At 44.5% G+C, this 12137-nt stretch overlaps 1 protein-coding gene across 2 annotated transcripts in view; it reads right to left on the reverse strand.

The window, feature by feature from the left end:
* LOC139568670 (alpha-1,6-mannosylglycoprotein 6-beta-N-acetylglucosaminyltransferase B-like) overlaps window positions 1–12137 on the reverse strand; it is a 203542-nt gene that overhangs the window by 13259 nt on the left and 178146 nt on the right. For both annotated transcript variants that reach the window (XM_071390666.1, XM_071390665.1), the window contains 2 exons: window positions 10706–10839; window positions 7857–7987 (listed from right to left, as the gene is read on the reverse strand). In XM_071390666.1, the coding sequence (XP_071246767.1) occupies window positions 7857–7987; window positions 10706–10839 (265 nt within the window). The remainder of the gene's footprint in view (window positions 1–7856; window positions 7988–10705; window positions 10840–12137) is intronic.

Raw genomic sequence — 12137 nt, forward strand, 5'->3', positions numbered from 1 at the left:
AGGTTGGGTTACGAGAGAGTGAAAAATCGGCCGGGACTCAGGGAAGATGAAAGGTTTATTTATACAATAGAAGTCAACCTGAACTTTGTGTGGTGGGTTTGAGCTTGTTTGACTGGGTTTCAACTCAAGTGAACTGGATGTCTTGCTAGGAAATGGCCTGTTGAGGGACTGTAAAGAGAGAACGAGAGAAGAGGAAGAGACATGGCTCTTGGATGTGTGTGAGGAGGAGTGTGTGTCTGTGCTGGAGGTAATGTAATAACGAGCTGGCGCACAGCCAAAAAAGTTATCAAATCAAGCTTCATTTATACAGCACATTTCAGACATGGAATGCATTGCAATGTATTTCACAGCAACAAAAAAAAGGAATAAAAAACGAGGAAAATAAAAGCTGAAATATTTACTACACAACAAACATAAGATACAAAACAAAAGAATGACAAGAACTAAATGACTAAAAAGCCCCCTAAGGAAAAGCAAAGCTAAAAAGAGGCGTTTTAAGATCTCTTTTAAATTATGTCCACAGTTTGGGCCTCCCTCGTGTTCTCTGGCAGGCAATTCCAGAAGCTGGGAGCATAATAACTAAAGGCTGCCCAAAAAACACCCCTGAAAAGTTGGAAAGGGTGCTGACTAACGGCGAGTAGGCTATAAAAATAAATAAAGATAATTGTGCACTCTATATACAAGCTCCCAGTAATTTATTTGTGCAAACCAACGTTTCGGCATCACTGTGCCTTCTTCAGGGCGAACATACAGCAGTGGAGGCTGCTGAGGGGAGGACGGCTCATAATAATGGCTGCAAAGTGGGTGAATGGAATGGCATCAAACACATGGAAAACATGTGCTTGAAACCATTCCACTAATTTGGGGGGGGTGGCATGAACATACTGGCTCCAAAAACACACAGCACCTGCAGACCTCTACATAACTCTATCTTCCTCTCTCCATACTCACAATTTCCCTTGAACTGTTACCATCTCTCTTTCTACCTCTCCAACTCACTCCTGATTTTGAGGAGGCTGGTTGCCAGGACAAGGAGCGATATCCCAGGCGAAAAGCACAAGAAACCCCCTATGCCCATTGGAACACGAGATGAAGTCATCACAATATTGTTTACGGCTTTAGCCTGCCTTACAGGCCCGACTCACAAGGTTAACATTTCAGAAATCAATACTAGTACTATCCCTTCAAACCCAACACACACCTCTCCTCTACTCATGTCTCCATGATACGACTAAGCCCAATACCACATAGCGCAGGCAAGAACTATCGATTTGTTCGACAAATTGTCTCAAGCGGCAGAAAGAGAGACAGCAGAAGTTAACCCACCAAAAAACAACTGTTTCGAGAGCGTTGAGATAGATAGACCCACGACTTCATAAAATGGGCACGTGAAGTCTGGGTCCGCTCCAGTATATTTGATTGAACCAGATATCCTAGTCGCTCGCCCAGTATTCAATATTCAGAAAGACATCTGTGGCACCACACAGCTTCCCAGTCCAATAATTCATCTCTCTCTCTCTCTCTCATCACAGACAGCTGCATGCTAAGATTAGCAGTGGACTATTCAAACCACTTATGTCTTGTCAATTCACCATTATCTCTAAATTAAACATGTATAAAAGAAAAGGCAAAGGAAGGCATTGTGACATTGTGACATTGTGATAGCAGCTTTATGGTCAAACTGACATTCACAAGAGTCTGTATCGTGTGTTCATAGATGTGTGATCATGGAGGAAACGATGAACTAAATGTATGAACCGAGGTTTAAAAGAGAGGGAACAGGGCTGGTGTGTTCGACTGAGAAGAGTCTTACCTGGAGCTGCAGCAGAATATATCATCCACCAAGATGCAATGGAGAGACGCACGGGAGGAAGAGAGGAGGGGATAGGAGAGAAGAGAAGTGTCGAAGAAGAGAGGGGAGAAGAATACGGAAGGGAATAGGGAATCGAGAAGAGGAAAGACAAGAGAAAGAACAAACAAATATTCAACTCTATCTGTCATGTATTACATTTCCCTCCTTCTGTTCCTATAAAGCGGCAATTGCTCAATATTCACACACTGTCTCTAAAACATCTTCTGTCTCGCCTTGAGATACAAGACTAAACCATTGAATAAGAATCCACGTGAATTGCCGCTCGCCAACAGAGGCAGAGAGAGAACAAAGCTAAGCCACATCTTTAAACAACATCCAGTTCGAGTCTCTCCCTCATTCGAATATGCACTGTGAGCAACCAGGCTGCTTTTGAAAGGAAATTTGGCTGCAAATGAAAGCTGTATGACTCCGTTAAATGTATCCACGTGCGGCTGCGTGCCAAATGTAATATCTTCTACAGATAGTAGATACATGGCATGTCGATCGTATTATCGGTTATGCAGTTAACAGCTCTGCGCTATTGGTTACAGCTCTGTGGTGTATACCGGGGGAGTGAGAAGTGTGTGAGTGTTTAGGAGGGGTGTGGTAACATGGTGGATGAGGATGTGAATGTGGATAAGATTGTAACCCCTCTAGTAGTTTATATTGATTTAACCTCTTGTTCTTGACTGTAGCAAATGGAAAGGAGCTGATTTAACACGGTATGCTTCTCATCCATATTGAGTCTGTCTGTGAGTCTCCATGTGTCTATTGGACGGTCTGTCTAAAATCCTGTTTTTGCTTTGTCATTATGGGGTATTGTGTGTAGATTGAGAATATTTTTTTTTTAATAAGGCTGTAACGTAACAAAATGTGGAAAAAGTCAAGGCGTCTGAATACTTTCCGAATGCACTGTAAAAAAAACTATAAAGGCAACATGCAACAATTTCAACGGTTTTACTGAGTTACAGTTCATATAAGGAAATCAGTCATTTCTTAATTTTTTATATTTTGTAGAATAATAGTGAAGACATCAAAACTTTGAAATAACACATATTGAATAATGTTGTAACCAAAAAAGTGTTAAACAAATGAAAATATATTTTATACTTGAGATTCTTCAAAGTAGACACCATTTGCCTTGTGGACAGCTTTGCACACTCTTGGCATTCTCTCAACCAGCTTCATGAAATAGTCACCTGGAATGCAGGTGTCACTTGTTGTCACCAGGTGTCACCTGGAAACAGGTGTGCCTTGTTAAAAGTTAATGGGAACTCACAGTGTGGATTTTCTTTCTTTCCTAATGCGTTTGAGCCAATCAGTTATGTTGTGACAAGGTAGGGGTGGTATACAGAAGATAGCCCTATTTGGTAAAAGACCAAGTCCATAATATGGCAAGAACATCTCAAATAAGCAAAGAGAAACGACAGTCCATCATTACTTTATGACATGAAGGTCAGTCAATGCGGAAAATGTGAATGTTTCTTCAAGTTCAGTTGCAAAAACCATCAAGCACTATGATGAAACTGGCTCTCATGAGGACCGCCACAGGAAAGGAAGACCCAGAGTTACCTCTGCTGCAGAGGATAAGTTCATAGAGTTACCAGCCTCAGAAATTGCAGCCCAAATAAATGCTTCACAGAGTTCAAGTAACAGACACAGCTCAACATCAACTGTTCAGAGGAGACGGCGTGAATCGTATTGTTGCAAAGAAACCACTACTAAATGACACCAATAATAAGAAGAGACTTGCTTGGGCCAAGAAACACAAGCAATGGACATTAGACTGGTGGAAAACTGTCCTTTGGTCTGAGTCCAAATTTTTGATTTTTGGTTCCAACCATCGTGTCTTTGTGAGACGCAGAGTAGGTGAACGGATGATCTCCGGGGGAGGAGGTGTGATGGTTTGGAGGTGCTTTGCTGGTGACACTGTCTGTGATATATTTAGAATTCAAGGCACACTTAACCAGCATGGCTACCACAGCATTCTGCAGAGATACACCATCCCATCTGGTTTGTGCTTAGTGGGACTATCATTTATTTTTCAACAGGACAATGACCCAACACACCTCCAGGCTGTGTAAGGACTTTTGACCAAGATGGAGAGTGATGGAGTGCTGCATCAGATGACCTGGCCTCCACATTCACCTGACCTCAGCTCAGTTGAGATGGTTTGGGATGAGTTGGACCGCAGAGTGAAGGAAAAGCAGCCGAAAAGTACTCAGCATATGTGGGAACTTCTTCAAGACTGTTGGAAAAGCATTCCAGGTGAAGCTGGTTGAGAGATTGCCAAGAGTGTGCAAAGCTGTCATCAAGGCAAAGGGTGGCTACTTTGAAGAATCTAAAATCTAAAATATATTTTCATTTGTTTAACACTTTTTTGGCTACTACATGATTCCATATGTGTTATTTCATAGTTTTGATGTCTTCACTATTATTCTACAATGTAAGAAATAGTAAAAAAAAAAAAACTTATGACTGGTACTGTATGTATATACACTGCTCAAAAAAATAAAGGGAACACTTAAACAACACAATGTAACTCCAAGTCAATCACACTTCTGTGAAATCAAACTGTCCACTTAGGAAGCAACACTGATTGACAATAAATTTCACATGCTGTTGTGCAAATGGAATAGACAAAAGGTGGAAATTATAGGCAATTAGCAAGACACCCCCAAAAAAGGAGTGATTCTGCAGGTGGTGACCACAGACCACTTCTCAGTTCCTATGCTTCCTGGCTGATGTTTTGGTCACTTTTGAATGCTGGCGGTGCTCTCACTCTAGTGGTAGCATGAGACGGAGTCTACAACCCACACAAGTGGCTCAGGTAGTGCAGTTCATCCAGGATGGCACATCAATGCGAGCTGTGGCAAAAAGGTTTGCTGTGTCTGTCAGCGTAGTGTCCAGAGCATGGAGACGCTACCAGGAGACAGGCCAGTACATCAGGAGACGTGGAGGAGGCCGTAGGAGGGCAACAACCCAGCAGCAGGACCGCTACCTCCGCCTTTGTGCAAGGAGGTGCACTGCCAGCGCCCTGCAAAATGACCTCCAGCAGGCCACAAATGTGCATGTCTGCTCAAACGGTCAGAAACAGACTCCATGAGGGTGGTATGAGGGCCCGACGTCCACAGGTGGGGGTTGTGCTTACAGCCCAACACTGTGCAGGACGTTTGGCATTTGCCAGAGAACACCAAGATTGGCAAATTCGCCACTGGCGCCCTGTGCTCTTCACAGATGAAAGCAGGTTCACACTGAGCACATGAGCACATGTGACAGACGTGACAGAGTCTGGAGACGCCATGGAGAACGTTCTGCCGCCTGCAACATCCTCCAGCATGACCGGTTTGGCGGTTTGGCGATGGGTCACCACAGTCATGGTGTGGGGTGGCATTTCTTTGTGGGGCCGCACAGCCCTCCATGTGCTCGCCAGAGGTAGCCTGACTGCCATTAGGTACCGAGATGAGATCCTCAGACCCCTTGTGAGACCATATGCTGACACATGCACATTTGTGGCCTGCTGGAGGTCATTTTGCAGGGCGCTGGCAGTGCACCTCCTTGCACAAAGGCGGAGGTAGCGGTCCTGCTGCTGGGTTGTTGCCCTCCTACGGCCTCCTCCACGTCTCCTGATGTACTGGCCTGTCTCCTGGTAGCGCCTCCATGCTCTGGACACTACGCTGACAGACACAGCAAACCTTTTTGCCACAGCTCGCATTGATGTGCCATCCTGGATGAACTGCACTACCTGAGCCACTTGTGTGGGTTGTAGACTCCGTCTGATGCTACCACTAGAGTGAGAGCACCGCCAGCATTAAAAAGTGACCAAAACATCAGCCAGGAAGCATAGGAACTGAGAAGTGGTCTGTGGTCACCACCTGCAGAATCACTCCTTTTTTGGGGGTGTCTTGCTAATTGCCTATAATTTCCACCTTTTGTCTATTCCATTTGCACAACAGCATGTGAAATTTATTGTCAATCAGTGTTGCTTCCTAAGTGGACAGTTTGATTTCACAGAAGTGTGATTGACTTGGAGTTACATTGTGTTGTTTAAGTGTTCCCTTTATTTTTTTGAGCAGTGTATATATATATATATATATTATATTGAACAAAAATATAAACGCAACATGCAACAATTGCGTCGACTTTACTGAGTTACAGTTCATATAAGGAAATTAGTCAATTTAAATATATTCATTAGTACCTAATCTATGGACTTCACATGACTGGGCAGGGGCGCAGCCATGGGTGGGCGTGGGTGCAAGGCCCACCCACTGGGGAGCCAGGCCCAGCCAATCAGAGTGAATTTTTCCCACAAAAGGGTTTGTTACAAACAGAAATATTTCCTGTTTCATCAGCTGTCTCAGACGATCCATCAGGTAAAGAAGCTGGATGTGGAGGTCCTGGGCTGACGTGGTTACACATGGTCTGCGGTTGTGAGGCCGGTTGGACATACTGCCAAATTCTCTAAAATGACGTTGGATGTGGCTTATGGTAGAGAAATGAACATTAAATTCTCTGGCAACAGCTCTGGTGGAGATTCCTGCAGTCAGCATGCCAATTGCACACTCCCTCAAAACTTGAGACATCTGTGACATTGTGTTGTGTGACAACACTACACATTTTAGAGTGTCCTTTTAACTGTCCCCAGCACAAGATGCAGCTGTGTAATGATCATGCTGTTTAATCAGCTTCTTGATATGCCACACCTGTCAGGTGAATGGATTATCTTGGCAAAGGAAAATGCTCACTTATAGGGATGTAAACAAATTTGTGCACAGCATGTGAGAGAAATAAGCTTTTTGTGCATATGGAACATTTCTGGGATCTTTTATTTCAGCTCAGAAAACGTGGCACCAAAACTTTACATGTTGCTTTGGCATTTTGCTCAGTATATATGCTGTACACTGTATTCACACATTAAAAACTCAGTCATGCAAAGCACAAATAAAACATCACAGATCACAGAAAAACATTCACATTCCTCCACAAATAAATCCCCAATCAATACTTTAAATTGCCCGAACGGCACCAGGACATCAAGATTAAACGTTTTCAGAATTCTCTTCCAGCAATACGGTGCATTAAAACTAAAAGCAGATTTAGCGGGCTCGGTGGAGACACTAGGAACCTCAAGAGTTAACCAATCCTGTGAACGGATTTGGCAACTCAGGTGTCTGTACTTTAACAGCAAAGTTAGATAAGACGAAAGTTCATAAAGTAAAGCCTTGGAAAATAAATGGGAGTAATGTAGAGATCTAAGGGTCTTTAGCGAAGTCCAGCTAACCTTTTGATCCAGGATACAGTGACGAATATCAAAACTGTCGCCTGTAACAAACCGAAGGGCACTATGGTAGATGCATCCAAAGGTTTAAGAGTAGTAGCAGCTGCACTTTGATAAATAACATCAACATAATCAAGAACAGATACAAATATTGACTTAATAATCTGCTTCCTGCTGCTTAGAGAAAGACACCATCTGTTTCTGTAGAAAAAGCCACCTTGAAATCTTCGCTTCTTATCCAGCTCATCTATATGTTTTTAAACGTCAAATCCGCATCAATCCAAATGCCTAAGTATTCATTCTAAGAGCACAGGGATATTACGGGTGCAATTTAGAGTATGAGCTGGATGACATAAAGCAGCTCTAGATTAAAGATCAGATATGCTTTATTCAAGAAGGGAATTTGAATGGCTCTACAAAAATCGAAAAAGATTTGACCCCCCCCGGCACTTTACCCGACTACGTATAACTTTCTATGTCAGTGGGATAATTATCTCTCTGCATGCAGACCTGGATTGAAATAGTGTTGGAAATCTTTCAAGTACATTAAGTGTTTGCTTGAGCCGGCCTGGAGCGCTCGGTGTGCACTTTTGGGACTATCCCATTTCATCGGGCAAGCTAAATCAAGTACAGCTAAAGTATTTGAAATGATACATATTATTTGAACCCATGTCTCTCTGTGAGTGGATTGTGCGTGTGTGTGTGTGTGTGTGTTTTGCCTACCTTCCACATGCTGGCCTCCTTGCCGTAAACCACGGCCATGTTGTTGACCTTGTTCTGCATGATGCTACTCTTCTCTGTGTCGTTCAGCTCCTCAGACACAAAGCCCATGAACGAGTTGTCTGGAGTGTGGGCTGAGGAGAGGAGGGTGAGAGAGAGAGAGAGAGAGAGAGAGGAGGGAAAGGGCAGAGTGAGGGGAAGGGAGAGTGACAGGGGAAAAGATTGAGACAGATACAGAAGAGATAGTAAACACACAGGTGTATACCTTCATCTCATTTGAACTTGAGCTTAACAATATCCTCAGTGAAATGTGAAGAGGTTCTACTGATATTGATATGGCCTGTGCCTCAGTCTGATTCTAATATGCTAATTCAAACAGGAATTGTAAGTGTGGCTAATCTAAAAGCTGTCTGTATGCTAAAGTCCTGGCAGTGTTGTGTTAAGTGGTGTGTTAAACCTAGGTGGATTCTGCAGGTATCCATAGCATTACAATGCTGAGCGGTTTGGTTTGTATTGTGGGTGCATTATAGCCAGGTGGATAGGTACAGATGTAGGATCTTAATTTGAGCCAGTTTGTTACAGCAGGAAAATAATCCTGCAACAGGAAAAGTTAATTATTATGTGGATTCTAATTAATGGCCATTTTTTTGTAGGGGTTGATACATTTTTCGTTAGGGCAAATCAAGTCTGACATTTTAAATGGAAATTACAAACTTTAGAAGCTTTTTAAACTCTTGAATACACTAGATGTTTGCATTTCCATCTCTGCTGGAAAACTCTCAGCAACAAATCAGTGATCATCTGTACTGGTGGTGCAGAATATATAGCGATGCTAAGTGGTGCTGTGGAGGATGGAGTGGGTGAGGGTGGATAAAGTCAAGTGCTCAGTTAGCTCAATGACTTGCTATAAAAAGCAGAGCCAGTCAGATAGTGAAGGCCAGGGCTCTATGATGGTGGAATCCTACTGTGTCCCACTGTGGCCTCCTAACTCTCACATCACTGTGGCCTCTTAACGCTCCCTCCTAACTCTCACATCACTGTGGCCTCCCAACTCTCGCATCACTGTGGCCTCCCAACTCTCGCATCACTGTGGCCTCCCAACTCTCGCATCACTGTGGCCTCTTAACGCTCCCTCCTAACTCTCACATCACTGTGGCCTCCCAACTCTCGCATCACTGTGGCCTCCCAACTCTCGCATCACTGTGGCCTCCCAACTCTCGCATCACTGTGGCCTCTTAACGCTCCCTCCTAACTCTCACATCACTGTGGCCTCCCAACTCTCGCATCACTGTGGCCTCCCAACTCTCGCATCACTGTGGCCTCCCAACTCTCGCATCACTGTGGCCTCCCAACTCTCGCATCACTATGGCCTCCCAACTCTCGCATCACTGTGGCCTCCCAACTCTCGCATCACTGTGGCCTCCCAACTCTCGCATCACTGTGGCCTCCCAACTCTCGCATCACTGTGGCCTCCCAACTCTCGCATCACTGTGGCCTCCCAACTCTCGCATCACTCTGGCCTCCCAACTCTCGCATCACTCTGGCCTCCCAACTCTCGCATCACTCTGGCCTCCTAACTCTCGCATCACTCTGGCCTCCTAACTCTCGCATCACTCTGGCCTCCTAACTCTCGCATCACTCTGGCCTCCTAACTCTCGCATCACTCTGGCCTCCTAACTCTCGCATCACTCTGGCCTCCTAACTCTCGCATCACTCTGGCCTCCTAACTCTCGCATCACTCTGGCCTCCTAACTCTCGCATCACTCTGGCCTCCTAACTCTCGCATCACTCTGGCCTCCTAACTCTCGCATCACTCTGGCCTCCTAACTCTCGCATCACTCTGGCCTCCTAACTCTCGCATCACTCTGGCCTCCTAACTCTCGCATCACTCTGGCCTCCTAACTCTCGCATCACTGTGGCCTCCTAACTCTCGCATCACTCTGGCCTCCTAACTCTCGCATCACTCTGGCCTCCTAACTCTCGCATCACTCTGGCCTCCTAACTCTCGCATCACTCTGGCCTCCTAACTCTCGCATCACTCTGGCCTCCTAACTCTCGCATCACTCTGGCCTCCTAACTCTGGCATCACTCTGGCCTCCCAACTCTCGCATCACTCTGGCCTCCTAACTCTCGCATCAGTCTGGCCTCCTAACTCTCGCATCACTCTGGCCTCCTAACTCTCGCATCACTCTGGCCTCCTAACTCTCGCATCACTCTGGCCTCCTAACTCTCGCATCACTCTGGCCTCCTAACTCTCGCATCACTCTGGCCTCCTAACTCTCGCATCACTCTGGCCTCCTAACTCTCGCATCACTCTGGCCTCCTAACTCTCGCATCACTCTGGCCTCCTAACTCTCGCATCACTCTGGCCTCCTAACTCTCACATCACTCTGGCCTCCTAACTCTCACATCACTCTGGCCTCCTAACTCTCACATCACTCTGGCCTCCTAACTCTCATTCCTAACTCCCTACTAACTCTTCCATAAGTAGTATTGGACTTGACATTCAATAATAGTGAACTAACCTTTTTAATGTGCCATTTTCCAAAATCAAATAATAATGGAGCCCCCCAAAAGCACATGGCTATATTCAGGTCCTAATTGTAGCCCTCTTCCCAAAACACCTAATATCTGCTGAAAGTTTCATGGGTCGTGCTTTGCCTTGGACCCTCGCACCCCTCCCCCCGAATCGCTATAGTATAATGACGATGTTTGTGTCCAATACCGCGGTAGACTGAATCAACAATCTGAGACCAGGAAATCTTACAGATTGGGCCTTTAATCATAGTCTCTGCAACCATCCATTGTGTTGTAATACTAATGAGTGATAGTCCATATTGATGTATACTTACGGAACATGGTCATGTACTGTCTGGAGTTGAGGTTCCAGTATCCCCAGTTGGTTCTGTAGCCGTGCAGGGTGGCGTAGTCCTCATGGTTGTAGGCCGGCTCTGTCCCGAAGGTGTCAATCACACGGATGTGGCACCTGAAATGGGGAGCCCATTTTAACACGACACCACAGAGCAATTTACACAACTGACATTTCCTGTCAAAAGTGGGCACTGGTACTGGTACTGGCACTGGTGAGATTAATTTAAACATCATGTGTATTTCTGAACATGCTGAAAACTGATAATACTTCTCTGAACAGACAATTCCCGACTTCTGAATGCTTGTTTTTGACATGAATGATTTGTATGAATGTAAATAACTAAATAAATTACATGTTACAATAGATTTTTAGACAGCATTAACCATTTCAATAATGGCCACAATGCATCACCACCGCTCTTTTCCCCCCGAAAGCCTTTGTGTTTTCTCAAAGGCCGTAATCACAAGCGGAGAGACAGAGATAGAAGTTGGTTAATCGGTCTTTCAAAAAGTGTGTGTGTATGTGTGTGTGTGTATTTGTCTGCTCGATATGCAGGATGTGTGTCTGATTGACAAGCCTTGTGTACGTGTCTGTCAAGAACACAGAACAGCAACGAACGTTAAATACCATCAATACCAGTCTTCAAGACACACATTGCTGAACATACTATCAACACCACGGAGACAAAAGCTCACTGTGGAACTGTTGTTAAGTAGAAGTTAGTAGATATAGCTGTGCTTCTGTTGATGGGAGAGGGGCATCAATCATTTCTGTTGTTCCAAAAGCTACCAAGGGTTGTTTGGGAGCTGAGATGGAAAACCAAGAAATATAAGCAGAATTAAAGGCCAGTTTACCCTCTCAGAAATGTAAGGGCACGTAATTGAACTAGAAGCAGCATGGTAAAGTAATGGCTATGGGGAATACTGAGAAATTGGGTAATAACTATCTCTTGGAATCAAGGAAACATGGTGACATGGTAACTCACTGATTCCCTACACACGCTCTAAAGCCCTAACAGTTCTTTGCCAGTCTAGTGAGTGTTAAATGCTGCCACTGTCTGAGCTCAGGGACGATTAGTAGAAGAGCAGTGAGAGCCCAGGGCATTTCCATCGAAAAGGACCCACGCGCACCAACATGTGAAGTACGTAGGAGCATATCAAATTGGGTGTCAAATGAAAGCTAAGAGTCTATATTTTGGGGAAATTAAGGCATAGATACCTTTTTCTTTCCATTTTCCATCTTAAAAACTTGGCATAAGTAAAGGATAAGTTATTAAGTTATTAAGTTATTAAGCATAAGTTATTTATGGAGAAAAAGACGTAAAAAGGGGTCTTAGAAAATATACCAGAAAAAGTCTTAAAAGGTATCAGAAATACAGTACCAGTCAAACGTTTGCACACACCTACTCATTC

The sequence above is a fragment of the Salvelinus alpinus genome, chromosome 2 (assembly GCF_045679555.1).
Source record: "Salvelinus alpinus chromosome 2, SLU_Salpinus.1, whole genome shotgun sequence".
NCBI lineage: Eukaryota > Metazoa > Chordata > Actinopteri > Salmoniformes > Salmonidae > Salvelinus > Salvelinus alpinus.